An 18,170-nucleotide genomic window follows, 5' to 3' on the forward strand; every position below is an offset into this window, starting at 1 on the left:
TGGCCAAAAGTATTGACACCCCTGCAATTCTGTCAGATAATACTCAGTTTCTTCCTGAAAATGATTGCAAACACAAATTCTTTGGTATTATTATCTTCATTTAATTTGTCTTAAATGAAAAAACACAAAAGAGAATGAAGCAAAAAGCAAAACATTGACCATTTCACACAAAACTCCAAAAATGGGCCAGACAAAAGTATTGGCACCCTCAGCCTAATACTTGGTTGCACAACCTTTAGCCAAAATGACTGCGACCAACCGCTTCCAGTAACCATCAATGAGTTTCTTACAATGCTCTGCTGGAATTTTAGACCATTCTTCTTTGGCAAACTGCTCCAGGTCCCTGATATTAGAAGGGTGCCTTCTCCAAACTGCCATTTTTAGATCTCTCCACAGGTGTTCTATGGGATTCAGGTCTGGACTCATTGCTGGCCACCTTAGAAGTCTTCAGTGCTTTCTCTCAAACCATTTTCTAGTGCTTTTTGAAGTGTGTTTTGGATCATTGTCCTGCTGGAAGACCCATGACCTCTGAGGGAGACCCAGCTTTCTCACACTGGGCCCTACATTATGCTGCAAAATTTGTTGGTAGTCTTCAGACTTCATAATGCCATGCACACGGTCAAGCAGTCCAGTGCCAGAGGCAGTAAAGCAACCCCAAAACATCAGGGAACCTCCGCCATGTTTGACTGTAGGGACCGTGTTCTTTTCTTTGAATGCCTCTTTTTTTCTCCTGTAAACTCTATGTTGATGCCTTTGCCCAAAAAGCTCTACTTTTGTCTCATCTGACCAGAGAACATTCTTCCAAAACGTTTTAGGCTTTTTCAGGTAAGTTTTGGCAAACTCCAGCCTGGCTTTTTTTATGTCTCGGGGTAAGAAGTGGGGTCTTCCTGGGTCTCCAACCATACAGTCCCTTTTCATTCAGACGCTGACGGATAGTACGGGTTGACACTGTTGTACCCTCGGACTGCAGGGCAGCTTGAACTTGTTTGGATGTTAGTCGAGGTTCTTTATCCAACATCCGCACAATCTTGCGTTGAAATCTCTTGTCAATTTTTATTTTCCGTCCATATCTAGGGAGGTTAGCCACAGTGCCATGGGCTTTAAACTTCTTGATGACACTGCGCACGGTAGACACAGGAACATTCAGGTCTTTGGAGATGGACTTGTAGCCTTGAGATTGCTCATGCTTCCTCACAATTTGGTTTCTCAAGTCCTCAGACAGTTCTTTGGTCTTCTTTCTTTTCTGCAAGCTCAATGTGGTACACACAAGGACACAGGACAGAGGTTGAGTCAACTTTAATCCATGTCAACTGGCTGCAAGTGTGATTTAGTTATTGCCAACACCTGTTAGGTGCCACAGGTAAGTTACAGATGCTGTTAATTACACAAATCAGAGAAGCATCACATGATTTTTCGAACAGTGCCAATACTTTTGTCCACCCTCTTTTTTATGTTTGGTGTGGAATTATATCCAATTTGGCTTTAGGACAATTCTTTTTGTGTTTTTTTTATTTAAGACAAATTAAATGTAGATAATAATACCAAAGAATTTGTGTTTGCAATCATTTTCAGGAAGAAACTGAGTATTATCCGACAGAATTGCAGGGGTGTCAATACTTTTGGCCACAACTGTATATAATACACCACCCTCAGACGTCTGTCTGCCCATACTCTAGCTTTGTATGCCCCCCTACATGAAATATTCTGTAAGCATTCTGTAGTAGAAGCATTGGTTCTATAGCAGATTATCTTCATAAACTGTTACTATATACTGTCACTAATTCAGCAGGACAAGTAGTGTCTGCAGCTATATAGGTATATAATATGGAGCCATGGGGCATCATGTGCTTCAGGGATCTGTGTACATGGTTATGTGCCTAAGTGCCATATATGAATTGTAAATAAAGAAATGTCATCTACCCCTAAAAACATTTTATGAAACATTATCATACATCATCCATGTAAACCATGTAGGAAAATGATGGCCTGAAACCCTCAGCAAACTGCTACTTGTAACAGGGATAAGTGATAGATTGTGGGGAAACCTTTGTTACCGTACCACCACCGGTTTTTTTTATCTCCCCATCTATTATCTATCAGTAATGTATGTTCAGTGTGTGCTGTCGTTTGCCGTTTCCAGCGCTGCTCTGGTGCCTCTCCTGCATCACATGACTGCAGTTGTGGCCAGCTGCCACTCAATTCTGTCTTCTGTGTGGACCGGTAGTCACCATCTCAGTGTAATACTGTAAGGCTATGAGACTCAGAATGGGGGTCTCATGGACTTACAATGCAAAAGGAAATAATGGTCACTGTGTGAGCCACAAAAAATAAAGCTGAGGTCAGATGATGCAGTAGAGGACCGAAATAGTGCTGGAAACGGCAGAAGACAGTGACCGATACGTATTTTAACGCATACACTGAAGATACATTACTGATAATTAAATATTGAAATGGTACTTTAAAGAAGCACTCCCACGATTCGTTTTATTCTGTAAACCTTTCTACATGTATATGCAATAAGTGTAAATGCGTTACTATATTTATTCATCAGTCTTTCCCGGTTTATAATTGAGATATAAGTAATTTTTATTATGTAATTCTATGTAATGTCCATAGACTTACAACATAAAAGAAACTTCTGAAAACCACTGTATGAACTGGCGAGTTGGAATTTTAGTCACTTAATTGAGAGGAGGACCAAAGTGGCGCTTGAAACTGGGGAAGAGTGCGATCTGTACATTTAATAACGCAATTACACTACATTACATACGTACACATTTAGAAAGCTGCAAAATTTTGTGGAAGTGCTTCTTTAACCCCTTCGTGACCGGGCCAATTTTTTTAATTCTGACCAATGTCAATTTATGTAGTCATAACTCTGGAATGCTTCATCAAATCCCAGTGATTTTGAGACTGTTTTTTCGTGACACATTATAATTTATGATAGTGGTAAATTTAGATTGATATATTTTGTGTTTATTTATAAAAGATATCAGAAATTTGACAAAAATGTAAAAAAAATTGCTATTTTCAAACTTTGAATGATTATCCCTTTAATCCAGATAGTCATACCACAGTAAAACATTAATAAACAACATTTCCCTCATGCCTGCTTTACATCAGCACCATTTTTAAAACGCTAATTTATTTTGTTAGCCTTTTAGGAGGTTTAAAAATGTAGCAATAATTTTTCACTTTTTTCAAGGAAATTTACAAAATTTATTTTTTTGAGGGAACTATCAATGTTTGAAGTGACTTTGGGGTGCTATATACTGGAAAACCCCAAACATGATACCATTTTAAAAACTGCACCCCCTGACATATTGAAAACTGCTGTCAGGTAGTTTATTAACCCTTCAGGTGATTTTCAGGAATTAATGCAAAGTGGTATAGCCGGAATGAAAAAGGGTTTGTTTACCACCTAAATGTCACTAACTTCTGAACTGGCCGCTGTAGCCGTCAGACTCTAAAGGCCCCGTTACATATAACGATGTTCCAGCGATCCCACCAACGATTCAACATGGATGGGATCGCTGGCCTGGGACATCGTTAGGCTGATCGCTGGTGAGCTGTCACATAGACAGGCCCTCCAGCGATCAGGACCAGCGAGCAAGCTGGTTTCTAATGTAAACATCGGGTATCCAGGAGCCGCAGCTCTTGGATACCCGCTGTTTACCTTGGAAACTGGCGTACAAGCTGGTTTCCAAGGTAAACAGCGGGTACCTAAAAGCCGCGCGGCTGGCCAGCGTGCTGGCCAGCGGGAGACCAGCGATCAAAAAATGGCCCAGGCCAATCGAGCACGATCAGCGATACCCGGCAGGGGGGCCGGTCGATGATCCCTGTCACACACAGCGATCTCGCTGGCGAGATCGCTGTGGCATCACAAAATCAGCTATCTCACTAGCGAGATCGCTGTGTGTGACGGGGCCTTAAGGCAGCTATTTGGCCATGAACTGCTATGGTAAACATCGGGACCACACAATCATGATCTCGGTGTATCAATTAGATTAAAGTGCAAGCCCCCACAATCTATTAATCATTTATTTGATGTAGTCACTTTTGACAGCAGCAACAAAGGGGTTAAACAGATATGGATGGTGCCAACACCGCTCATTTGTGATACAGCAAGTTGTCAGATATCGTGTACAGCCGACAGCTGCTGGATTGTATAATGAAAACCTGGCACTCAACTTAAATGCTTAAATGGAACAGTTTATTTGTAGTACCAAACAAAACGTTTCGGTGAGTGCAGACCTTCATCAGTTACTACAAGGTGAAGAAAAAAAAAAATAGAACAAAATAAAACAAATGAACAAACGAACAAACAAAGTGTAACCATAAATAAAGTATATACAAAAATACATTAATAGATTCCGGTCATAATAATATAAATGGATCATCCAACTCAGTTAGGGACCAAAAATATATTCAGTGGTCAGATTAGAAGGAATAGCTGAAGATTAGAACATACTGTGCTCAAAGATTGTCTGTACTTAGATTGGGCGCTTTTTTCCTAGCTGTTGGATTGTCACCTGTATAGGGATGCTATTCTCTTATATCTCAGGTCAGTAAAAATACGTATTGGCTGTCATGAAGGGGTTAAGGCATACATAAAAATTAACCACAGACGTCAGTTGTTTTTTTACTGCCCAGACAATTTTTTGCTTTTTGTTTTACCTTCACAATTAAGTGGATACCAATCTTGTCAAAATGATCTTCTGAAGTGTTGTACACACATGTGGGTCAATGCAGATTTTATACATTTGGTGGCCAGTCATCCATATATGTAGCAGCTGACAACTCGATGGCTGTGGAGCGCTACGGTCATAGCGCACCCCTTAGAGTACCACTCTTTTATAGTACATGAGGATAACCACGTTATGCTATAAAAGTAGCGTGGCAGCTGTCAACTTGGCAACTCCCCTATCTGAGCAAAATCACTAATGAAAATACAGTACAGTGCTTTTGTTTCGGATCTGAAAATCAATTATTTTTATATTTATATCGGGTTATTTCTTTGCTATGTATTATAATTGCAAATGCAGATTCTCTCTATAACATTACCTGAAAATATAAAATGATGGTCCAAATTAAACCAAGCACGATGGAGGGTCTTCCATCCGCTATATCTGTTGAGTTTATGTTCACCAATTTAATCTGAAAAAATAAAATAGGCTCATGTTAGATGCCATTTATAATACATAAATACCGGTTTACATTTGTACACATTGGTTTGTTCTCTTAATTTATGAAAAAAAAAATTACAAATTCATCACGTCACACGTAACTGTAGATGCTTTATTATTTCTGCCACTTGGAAGGTATTCATTTTTGAGCCCCAATGTAATAAATTACAATATATGGTAAAAATCTTACTGGCATGTGCAGCCTGAAGGTGGCGCTGTACACCAGAGAATGCAAAAAAAAGTTAAAAAAAAAAAAATGTAATTACTTGTTTTCTATATTGGTTTATTGTTTTTGGTATATTTTTCTGTGAATGTCTAAACATCGTGCGTTGATTTGTGTGAATACACATATTCATATACCAACCTTGGTAGCATATTGAACAGTGTGTAAGATGCCCAGCTAGGGGTGCCAAAATTACTATGCCACAAACGCCATTTTGAGAAATTTGGAGCCACTTGTGACACCTTGTAACCCGATTTATCGAATGACACTACTCAAAAATCTACCCAAATGTATTCGGATGCAAAAGGATTATTCTGACATTTTCTACAGCTGCCGTGTGAATAGTTAGTGTGCAGACAGGCTTGAAGGCTCATTGACATTACCAGCAACTCTGCATCATTCTTAACATACAGTATCTTGCAAAAAGGTCATGGAAAGATGAATAAAGAAACATTTGTACATTTAAGCCCAAAATAGATCAAATTAGAAGTGATGTAAAAGTTGCATGTAATATACACATTGGAATCTGGCCCCCCAAAAAATGTTAAAACATGTAGAGTTCTGGTTTTAGGTTATCTACTGGGGCCATCAATGTTGTTAGATTACATTCTATGGTCCCAGGATTTCCTGGACACTAAGGGTATGTGCACACGCTGCGGATTCCGCTGCGTTTCCCCTGACGAAGGAGACTCACTCCGAAACGCGCGTCGGGGCGCGTTACAGGCACCAATTAAGGGCTCACCAGGTAATTGCTCTATTTTTGGCTCCCCACTTTTAGTGGTTTTTGTACATTTAGTGGCGGTCTTTTTTGGTCACGCACTGGCATTTATTGTCCATATTATTTGTGCACCTCATTTTTGTTTATGCACTGACATTTATTGTTATATCACTTGTGCACTTCATTTCTCCTGTTTGGCTTTTGCCAATATTCCTCTCCTTTTGCTTCACGTTGCACATTATTATATTAATTATTTTTTTGGGGGGGGGCCATAATAAATATATAACGATTACTACCTATTTACCTGTTCAATATTGAGCCTGCCTTACATGGCTATTTATAAAGCTCTATGTTAAAGCGTATTAATTTACTATACCTTGTATATATTTGGGACGCCTTTTTTTCTATTTGTTTAATGTGTACACCCATTAATATTTTAATAAAGGGTATTTTATTTATTTTGTGTGTTGCTGCATATATTACATTTATACGTTACCTTGCCGGTTCTTTCTTCCACCATATCCAGTGTGTACAGTGGTCTTTTCCCGGATGGTCTGCCATCCATTGTCTCAGAGGGGTTGTTTTAATCTATTTTTTATTATATCATTTTATTAATTATTAAATAATTCAGGATATCACCCTCACTGTTTTAATTTGTATAAGTAGCATGTAGTGATCATGTAGAAAACAACTCGTCACGTCACATATAGTTGTTGGAATGTTGCTTATGTAGCCTTAACCAAAAACAGGAAAAACAGAGATAAAACAGGCAAGAAACCATAAATATAGATGCTCAAAATGCTGGATAATATGAAGATAGAACAAAAAATAAATAAATCATTAATTAATTCTAAAAAATTGGGAAACGCTACATGCAAAAGCCAATAATTGTTAATAATAATAATTAGTTGGCAAAAATAAAAGATACATATTATGTATATCATTAGAGCTGCCAAACTATGCATATACACAATATATATGTTTGTGTGTATATATATAAATACACACATGGTAGGTAGATATATATCCATAGAATAAACAGTATGTATATACTGTATATACACACATATATACAGAATATATATATATATATATATTGCCGTTGTCGTAGGAGGTAAAAAGCTGCATTCATGGGGGTCTCTAGTTATGTAGCAGAACTGCAGTTACTATAGTAATAGTGTACTAACCGGGGATCCTCTGTATATAGACTTGCATGAAAAGCAGAAAGATTTACATTAAAAAAACTCTAATTAGAGATTACACTGGATTTCCAAGAATTCATTATGGACAAAGTGGTAAAATAACTTGCCATGGAATTGAACACATATACTGATCGGATGATAAATGCAAAATTTCTACTCAGTGCATCTATACTGGACAATATATCACTATATTTTTTTTATATAGAAAGTGATGCAAATACTTTTTCCTAAAAAATCTTATATTCAGCACTAAAGAGTTAAAAAAAAGTGCTGCACGTGTTTTTATGTTACAGAATGGAATGTGTGACTTAAAAGGGTTAAACTAACATTGATCATCAATCCTAAGAATACCTGACAAATGTAGGATCCATGGAGGGGTCCAACTACACCCATCACAAAAATGTGGGTTATAAACTCCTTTGTGTGAATGCAGGGGTTGTGTGCATATGTGACACAGGGAATGCTCACGAGGGCAGCACTTATATAGGGGACTATGGACTGGGGGCCCAGCAGAAAGACCCACAGTGATCTCCATTATCAGCCATCCTGTAGATCGGTCATCAATGTTGTTTAGGACGACATCTTAAACTGTTACTTTTGAAAACCACAATAATTTAAAGAGAACTACACCAAGGGAAATTCTGTCCAATATCACAACCCAAATTTCCAAGTGTTCCAAGATGTGTTTATGCTGTCCTCTGGCCATCTCTAAGGACTCAGATTCAGCCACTTTACAGCTGGGAAGCAGCTTTCTGTAAAAGAAATTCTCCCTCACCGATTACAATGATTGAACAGGTAAGACCTTCATTAAATCCTAGGTAAGATTTAGGGAGTCAAAAAGAGATGTACACCTTTTCAAAGGGAATCAGTCACCCCCTGGGACATTTTTAACCACTTACCGTAATATGGGCATACAGGTGATACAATGATAAAAATAGTCATGCATGTGTGCCTCATATCAGCGGTATTCTTATGGAGAAATCCTTTTTTATTCTGTTATGGTAATGAGTTCTTCCAAGCTCCGGAGTGTGTGGTGCACAGAAGAAAACTCGACCACTGGTCCTCATTATTATACCAGCCCCCTCCCATCAGTGTCAGGGTATGTTTCCACTAAGCGCATTGCCTGCACTTTGGACGGAGCGGAAAGCCCGCTCTGCCCAAAGCCCCGCCCCTTCTGTGCACGCAGTGATTCTGCATGTGTTCACTGAACACATGCGGTATCACCGCATCGCATACATAGACCGGGTTATTTACCTTGCGGAGACTGAGCGTCTCCGTAAGGTAAACAGAGATGCTGCATTTTAAAAAGACGCACCGCATGTCCGGTTTTGTGGGTGTGTCACCCGTGTATTAGGACACATAGTAGAGACGGGATTTCATAAAATCCCCTCCACTATGCTGTAACATCTGGACGCTGCGGATTAAATACTGCGGCTGCACGCAGCGTTCAATCCGCAGCAAATCCGGATGTAATATGGCCCGTGGAAATATACCCTTACACTGCCCTGTGAAGTGTAGTGATGATCCCAGAATCCCGCACCTGCTCCCTCCTATAGCGCAATTACACATCACTTTTCCACCCTTCTATGGGCATTGGCTTCTTCGTTATTCTGGGCTGGTGAGCCACTGCTACTTCCTCTCCAGTGACCGCCGGCGTGCGCAGTTATACGGTGCTTTCACCACTACCCACTCCCAGTGATTCGCCGAGCCTGCGCAGAAGAAGCCAATGCCCATAGGAGAGCAGAAAAGTGATGTGTAATCACACTACTCCAGGACGCAGGATTCCTAGGCCTCACAGGGCACTGTGACGCTCATGGGAAGGGGCTGGTATAATAATAAAGATGGGGGCACAGTTTTCTTCCAGGCACCGCACGCCTCAGAGCCTGGAAGAAGGCATTACCATAACAGAATAAAAGAGGATTTCTCCATAAGATTCCATTTAAGCTTCTTTTTAAGAAGGGTGCAAAACATTTTCCAAACTAACAAACAGTGGAGTTTTTCCTTCCCCCTTTATTATTAAATTTACTGTCTCTATAAAAATAAATGGCAATCCTGGAAAGCATATCACATTGTGTAAACTCTCATTTCTCCTACACAGACAAAACCAGCTCAGGTACAAGAGAACAGAATATTCCATTTTTCCTTCTTTAATCAAAAACATGTCATTTTGATAAACGCTATTGCTTGTACTGAACAGTAAATATAAGACTATATAGTGTGTGCCCCTGTATAACATAAGGACCCGTCATGGATAACTCTGAGCACAATATCATTGGACTTCATCTGTACAAGATTTTCATTAAACATTCGTACTGGACAGAAACATTAATCTTGCGCTAAAATGTCGCTGTTGGCACACAAGTAAATCATCAATCTTTCGCTACGTTCCATCTGTGCGTCTCAAATACATTTTTTCACAAACATTAATCTCAATGCTTTTGATGATTTGTTGATACCTCCCTCTAAATCTTCAAGCTTAACCCTATAGTGACCAGGTCAATTTTGACCTTAAAGACCAAGCCAAATTTTATCATTCTGACCACTGTGACTTTATGAGGTTACAACTTTGGAATGCTTCAACGGATTCTGAGATTGTTTTTTCGTGACATACTGTACTTCATGATAGTGGTAAAATTTCTTTGATACGACTTGGATTTATTTATGAAAAAAAAACAGAAATTTGCCCAAAATTTTATACATGTTGCAAGTTGCAAACTTTTAACTTTTTTGCCCTTAAATCAGAGAGTGGTGTCACACAAAATAGTTAATAAATAGAACTTCCCGAAACGTCAACTTTACATCAGCACAATTTTGGAAACAATATTTTTGTTAGGAAGTTAGAGTTCAAATTTGACCAACAATTTCTCATTTTTACAACAAAATTTACAAAACCATTTTTTAGGGACCACCACACACTTGAAGTGATTTTGAGAGGCCTATATGACAGAAAAGACACAAAAGTGACACCATTCTAAAAATTGCACCTCTCAAGGTGCTCAAAACCACATTCAAGAAGAAGTTTATTAAACCTTCAGGAGCTTCACAGGAATTTTTTGGAATGTGGAAAAAAAATTAACTTTTTCTCACAAAAAAATTAATTTAGACCATTTTTCACATGGTTAACAGGAGAAAATGGATGCCAAAATTTGTTGTGCAATTTCTCCTGCATATGCCGATACACCATATGTGGGGGAAAACAACTGTTTGGGCGCACGTCAGAGCTCGGAATTTGATTTTTTTTAATACAAAATTAGCTGGAACAATTAGCGGACGCAATGTCGCGTTTGGAGAGCCCCTGATGTGCCTAAACAGGGACCACATCATATTTGCAGTGACTTTGAATGGTCTATATGACAGAAAATACCCAAAAGTGACACCATTCTAAAAACTGCACCCCTGAAGGTGCACAAAACAACATTCAAGAAGTTTATTAACCCTTCAGTTCCTTCATGAGAACTGAAGCAATGTGGAAAGAAAAAATGAACATTTATCTTTTTTCACAAAAAATGTACTTTAGGCTGGTTTCAGACTAGCGCATTTTACAGGCAGCGCACGGCGCTGCCAAGCCCCGCCCCCTGCCTGCCCTGTCCGGTCATTTCCTCCTTCTATTGCACACGGCTGCATGTGATCTGCGCACCCTATCTTTAGCATAGGGTGCGCAGACCGTGTGCTGGCCGTGCGCTAGTAGGATTTCTGCGTGCGCTGCGCACTTTTGAAGGTGCGCCGAGCACACCAAAATGCAACATGGTGCGTTCCGCGCACACGGCGCACCTCCAAAAGTGTGCAGCGCACACAAAAATCCTACTAGCGCACGGCCAGTGCACCCTATGCTAAAGATAGGGTGCGCAGATCGCATGCAGCCGTGTGCGATAGTAGGAGGAAATGACCGGACGGGGCGGGCAGGGGGCAGGGCTTAGCGTCGCCGTGCGCTGCATGTAAAATGCGCTAGTCTGAAACCAGCCTTAGACCCAAACTTTTTTATTTTTACAAGGGTAACAAGAGAAAATGGACCACAAATTTTGTTGCGCAATTTCTCGAGAGTTTTGGGGGGACATCTACTGTTTGGGTGCACAGCAGAGCTTGGAAGGGAAGGAGCACCATTTGACATTTTGAATGCAAAATTGGCTGGAATTGAGAGTGTATTGTGAGCATTTTGAACCCACAAGTATGACACAGAATTTGATAACATTTCGTTATCATACTGAATATGCCGTCATTAGTGTTGAGCGCAAGTGCTCGCTACTCCAGTTTGCATCGGGTGCTCAGGCATGCACTAAGTATCGCGGGTGCTCGAGTGACATGCTCGAGTCCCTAGAAATAAAGTAGAGGAGCAGCATCCAATCCGGGTGAAAAAATGTACAAAAGTTTATTCTGCCATTAAAAAGACATTCAAAATTTCAACCACAATTGGTCTTTTTCAAGTACAGCACACAGCATATATGGCGGCCTTATATAGAGAGGAACATCCAATCGATAGTAAGGGACCGCCCATTGATAATAAATACAAGAAAACAATGATATGCATATAAATATTGTTCAAAATATCAAATACAAGAACATTATATATCAGAACAAGACAGCACAAAAAAAATAGAAATATAATAAAAACCTGTTTGTGTAAACAGTAATATACCACAACCCACATGTAAAGCCACCAATCCCATATGTGCATCACAGTCGCCATAGTGACCCTTTAACCAATCTCCTGTGTTGATACAAAAAATGAGGTCATGCAGACTAAGCAACCTATAGATGAATATTAAAAACAGGCGCCAAAACCAGCAGCTCGAGGCTCGAGTCCCTGTCCCGTATATTTTGCCACTATTAGACACCCAATAAAAAACATTCAGGGATCTGCGATACTCTGCACAAACTAGAGCACCTGAAGCAAAACTCAAGTAGCGAGCACTTGCGCTCAACACTAGGCATCGAAAAGTTAAAAGTTGACCAGCGATTTTTCATTTTTCCAGCAAAATTTACAAAACCATTTTTTTGCTTTAAAACACCAAATTTATTGTGGTGGCTTACGATGTTTGAGAAATTTGTTTCCTCCTTTAGATACATTTGTCAAAGATCCACTGCTGAGAAAGCCATCCTAGAAAACCTAAAAAATATCTTCAAGCGTAACATCTATGGGGCACTCTGAACACTTACAGATGAACAGATCGATCCGCGGTGGATCGAGTTTAAGTTGAATCTGCTAAAATCTGTGGTTTCATGCAAATTCGAACAATCTTTGATGATTTACAGTTTGCAATTAAAAAAATATAACGTCCAGCGCCATTTCACACTTGCTGCACACTAAGGCCTCTTTCACACATCCGTCTGTCACCATCAGTCAAAATCCGCCGTTTTGCTAAAAAAAAACAGATCCGCCATTTTTCTTGGAGGATCCGTTTTTTTCCCATTGAGTTGCATTACCGGCGGATCTTGATGGATGGTCATCCGTTGGATCCGTTTTTATACGGATCCGCCAAAATTTTGGCGTCCGCCGACTTGCCCGGACGGACAATGCAACGTTTTTTTGGCCGAGCGGATCCGCATTTTACAGTGCGCATCTCTTTCTCTCTCTCTCTCTCTCTCACGGTTTCCTTTAAATTTCTGCCTTATCCAGATCCGTCAAAATAAAGGTCCGGTGACACCCGTTTGTTTCAATCTGCCAATGGATCCGTTTTCCGCCATTTTGACGGATTTCAAATGAGCTAAAGAACAGATGTGTGAAACAGGCCTAAGCAAGTGAGCTAATGTAACCTGACGTAGTAGACTCCCATAAGTGCCCAGCAGCAATCCAATCACATGGTATAGCACAGCCAATCAGAGTGGCTGTCACATACATCCAGGGGCCAGCTAAATAACACCATGTTATATTTGTACTGTGTAGGGATAGGGGAGCTCATTAGGCCTGTTTCACACTTCCGTTTTTTCAAATCCGTCAAAATCCGTTGTTTTCCGTAAAAAAACGGATCCGCCATTTTTTGCAGGATCCGTTTTTTTTTGTCCCATAGACTTCCATTACGGTTACCGCGGATCCGTCAAAAAAACGGATCCGTTTTTAAAAAAACGGATCCGTTTGCATCAGTTTCCGTCAAAAAAACGGAAACGGATCCGTTTGGCGGACACAAAAACGGAAGTGTGAAACAGGACTAACACACGTGATATGGATAGATAAAGGCCTAATGATAAAGATTACACAATCGGCGATTGCGGTTTACTACTTCATTGCTGATGTACCAGATTGAAAATGGGAGTGATTGTCTCAGGCTGTGACTAGAAATCCAAGATTCAAGTGATATAGAGTGACCTGTTGTATCTGTCTCATAGCCACTCAGAGAGTGACTGTGAATAATACATCTGTGATACACAGCAACAACAACACTGTATTCGCTGCTTTATTTCTGATGTCACACAGAGACATCAAGCATGAGAAGTAGTAAACCAATCCTTGCAAATAAATATGAATTCAAGAGTCGCTTCTGTTTCTGTAAGGCTATGTGCCCACGTTAGCATTTATAAACGCTCAGAAAACCGGACTCCTTCCCAGAAACCGCTCGTTTTATTTACACGCGTTTTTTTGTGTGATTTTTTCCATGCGGTTTCTGGGAACATTGGAAATGGCTAAAAACGTGGAGCAATAAGGAAATTAATGAGCATGCTGCGTTTTTAGCCGCTAAGCATTTAAAAACGCATGCATTGGCACAAAAAGCCAAAAATGCATTAAATTTAATGGGAGGCTTCTTTTAAGCGTTTCTGCAGCGTCTGATCCGGCACAAACGCTGTGGAAACGCTTACAAAAATGCAACGTGGTCACACAGCCTAAATGAAAGTGTGATCCCTCTGTTTTTAGAGGCACCTTTTTTCAAAAAAAAAGAAATCTCCCAAATCCTGAAACTTAAACCCAAATGTGTACCTACCAAAGTGTGTTATTTTAAATCATTTTTTAAGCCCACTTCATTGCTCCAATAGCCTAATATCAGACATGTACATGTGTCACCTGAATACAGCAGGCGGTAGCATGTGCTTGCCATTGGGGCGTGATTCTACCTAGATTTCTAGGTCACATCCCATTAGGTAAAGTCACATGGACTTTTTTCATTTGTTCATTTATTTATTGAAAGAAGAAAATATCAAAACTTAAACACAATTATTCACCTAGTAAAGTGTGTGCGTTGTGTGAAATAATTGGAGATTTACTGTAAATTTCTAATTGACACCTATGTGCTGTTAAAGCATGCAACGGACTTTAGGCCTTTCCTGAGCCTGCCCAGGAGAAATCTTCTGAGGAACATTCTACAATGGTTTGTGAAAGTATCCACCCCCTTGGCATTTTACCTATTTTATTACATTACAACCTGTGTTTAAATATTTTTGCAATCTGATTTATGTGTGATGCATCAGCACTAGTGATGAGCGAGTATACTCGTTGCTCGGGTGTCCTCCGAATATTTTGGCGTGCTCGGAGATTTAGTTTTCATCCTCTCAGCTGCATGATTTGTGACTACTAGACAGCTTGAATACATGTGTGGAATGCCTGTTTGTTAGGGAATCTCCACATGTATTCAGCCTGTTTCGCAGTCACAAATCATGCAGCTGAGACAACGAAAACTAAATCTCGGAGCACGTCAAAATACTCGGAGATCACCCGAGCATGCTCGGGAAAACCAGAGCAACGATGCTACTCGCCCATCACTAATCAGCACTAAATAATATAAGCTGGTGAAGTGAAATGAGAAAAATATAGGCAGAAATTAAATTTATGGGCTCAAATAACTAAAAATTGGCATGTACAAATGTGGTCACCCCTTTTGCAATGAAGCTCCTAAAAATTTCCGGTGCAAGTAATTACCTGATTACCTTCATACGTCACATGCTTAGTGAAAGGAAGTCCACCTGTGCAGCCGACGTGTCATATGGTCTGTCAGTATATACACACCTTTTCTGAAGGCCACAGGGGATACAACACAATTAACTCCTTAGTGGCAGAGCCAATTTGGTACTTAATGACGCGGCCAATTTTTACAATTCTGACCACTGTCACTTTATGAGAAAATAACTCTGGAATGCTTCAACTGATCCCACTGATTCGGAGACGTTTTTTTTTCACGGCATATTGTAGTTCATGTTAGCGGTAAAATTTCTTTGATATGACTTGCGTTTGTTTATGACAAACGGAAATTTGGCAAAAATTTTGAAAGTTTTGCAATTTTCAAACTTTTACTTTTTGTGCCCTTAAATCAGAGAGTCATATCGCACAAAATAGTTAATAAATAACATTTCCCACATGTCTACTTTACATCAGCACAATTTTGGAAACAATTTTTTGTTAGGATGTTATAAGGGTTAAAAGTTGACCAGCAATTTCCCTTTTTTCCTAAAAAAATTACCAAACCAATTTTTTTAGGGACCACCTCACATTTGAAGTGAGTTTGGGAGGTCAATATGACAGAAAATACACAAAAGTGACACCATTCTGAAAACTGCACTCCTCAAAGTGATCAAAAACACATTCAAGAAGTTTATTAACCCTTCAGGTGCTTCAGCTTCACAAGAACTAAAGCAATGTGGAAGGAAAAATTAACATTTTACTTTTTTCACAAAAAAATTACTTTGGAACCAAACTTTTTTATTTTCACAAGGGTATCAGGAGAAAATGGATCACAAAATTTGTTGTGCAATTTCTCCTGAGTACACCGATACCCCGTATGTGTGGGAAAACCACTGTTTGGGTGCATGGCAGGGCTTAGAAGGGGGGAGCTGATGTGAATTCACTTTCTGGCCTTCCTCTTGTTATTACTGAAGGTAGTGGAGCTGGTCAAATTGACAGAGGGGTTGCGAGTTCTCTTTCTGGGCTCCCTCTGGTGGTTACTGGAGGTAATGGAGCTGATCTGATTAACAGTGGCTTGCCACCTGATAATGAGGACGACGATTGGAGATCTGGGGTTTCAGACTGGGATTTAAGACAGCCGACTCTGTTGTGAGTTCATTCTCCCCTTCACCTTTGATGTCTGATGAACTCCCTCTGCTGGTGAAGAGAGGTAGTGAAATTGATTGGGATGGGAAGAACCTGTCATCTGAACAGGCGGAGTGTGATTGGACACCTGGAATTTCTGAGTGGATATAAGGCAGCCGACGCTGTTGTGAGTTCACTTTCCCCTTCGTCACTGAGGTCTGGTGAACTCCCTATTCTGGTAAAGGAAGGTAATGAGCCTGATTATCAGGCACCTGAGCTTAATGATGATGACTGGCTGAGTGGAGTCACGGACTGGATATAAGGCTGCCGACGCCCTTCTGCCCTGCGGGTGATTTCTCTGTGGACTTCTAGGAAACCAGTCTGATTCCTGCTCCTCTAAAGCTAAGTTTTCTGCTTTGCCTGTTAGAATTTGTGTTTTGTTTTTGTTTGCCTTGCTTTTCTGGATTCTGCCATTCCCTGCTGGGGTGAGCTGGATCTCCTTTTGCCGGTTGCTCTGTCTTCAGAATATTCCTGAGTACTGACATAGTTTTTTGAAGCCTAGCGTCTTCAGGGCCTTTTTCACTGTCAGTCTGTTGGCTCTTATTTTCATAGGGTTTTTCACGGATTGCAGACAGCAGCCTTCCTGTCCTTTCCTATCTAGTTAGCTTGGGCCCCGTCTTTGCTCAGTCTATCTTTCTGTCTGTGTTAGTGTTCTTTCTTCTTGCTTCACCGTCATTATATGTTGGGGGCTGCCTTTTGCTTTGGGGTCTGCTCTGGGGCAGTTTAGATTTACCTTTCTGTCTTTAGGCTATATAGTCCTCCGGCTGTGATCGAGGGGTCTAGGGCATCGTAGGAACCCCCCATGGCTACTGCTAGTTGTGTTGATAGGTTCAGGGGTCTGCAATCCGATAGCTGCCAACTTCTCTGGTTTTCTGGACTTAGCTAGCTTTTCTGTTTTTGCCTCCTACGGTGACTCATTCATAACACGACGCCCTGCAGGGCTGCTGGTGATCCTTTCTGCTCTGAGCTCTTGCATCCAGCTTAGTTCCTGTCTACTAAAAGCTAAGTTTTTGCCCTGCTGTTCCATGAGATTTTGTCTAGTTTGCTTAGTGTTTGTGTTCAGCCAGTCCTGGTTGGGACTGGCTGAATTCCATTTTTGTCTCTGATCAGTTGATTTCTTTGCTCTGTTTTCAGAATATACCTGAGTGCTGATATAGTGATTTTGAAGTCTAGCGACTTCAGGGCCTTTTTCCCTATCAGACGGTTGGGACATTTTTGGTAGGGTTTTTTGCGGATTGCAGCCAGCATCTTTTTTCTGTTCTGTCCTATCTAGTTAGTTGGGCCCCATCGTTTGCTCAGCCTGTCTTTCTGTCTGTGTTTGTGTTTTCATCTGTTTTTCACCGACAATACATGTTGGGGGCTGTCTATTGCTTTGGGGTCTGCTCTGGGGCAGTTTAGATTTCCCCTTTCCTTCTTTAGGCTTATGTAGTTCTCCGGCTGTGACGAGGGGTCTAGGGCACCGTGGGAACCCCCCACGGCTACTGTTAGTTGTGGTGTATAGGATCAGGGGACTGCAATCCGATAGCTACCAACCTCTCCGGTTTTCTGGACTTAGCTTGTATTTTTGTTTTCTCCTCCTCCGGTGACTCATTCATAACACGACTCCTATTATCCCTGCTGGTGATTTTCTTCCTGCCTCCTGAGGTCTTGGTTTCCAGCTCAGTCCCTGCATGTTCAGCTAAGTGTTCATTTGCTATTTTGATTATTTTTGATCTGGTTTTGTCTCTCAGTTTTGTGTGGGTCAGCCAGCTCCGGCTGGGGTTGTGCTGAATCACCATCCATATGTTACTGCTTGTGCCAGTTTGTTTTTTACCCATATTAGATTGGCCTCTCT

At 40.5% G+C, this 18,170-nt stretch overlaps 1 protein-coding gene across 1 annotated transcript in view; it reads right to left on the reverse strand.

Moving 5' to 3' along the window:
- The window catches only part of SYNE1 (spectrin repeat containing nuclear envelope protein 1), a 591,877-nt gene that overhangs the window by 489,608 nt on the left and 84,099 nt on the right, over positions 1-18,170 (reverse strand). The window contains exon 5 of the mRNA XM_073557690.1: positions 5,065-5,157. Within this exon, the coding sequence (XP_073413791.1) occupies positions 5,065-5,157 (93 nt within the window). The remainder of the gene's footprint in view (positions 1-5,064; positions 5,158-18,170) is intronic.

This window comes from Dendrobates tinctorius, unplaced genomic scaffold (assembly GCF_039654945.1).
Source record: "Dendrobates tinctorius isolate UK_male_01 unplaced genomic scaffold, ASM3965494v1 ptg000250l, whole genome shotgun sequence".
Classification (NCBI taxonomy): Eukaryota; Metazoa; Chordata; class Amphibia; order Anura; family Dendrobatidae; genus Dendrobates; species Dendrobates tinctorius.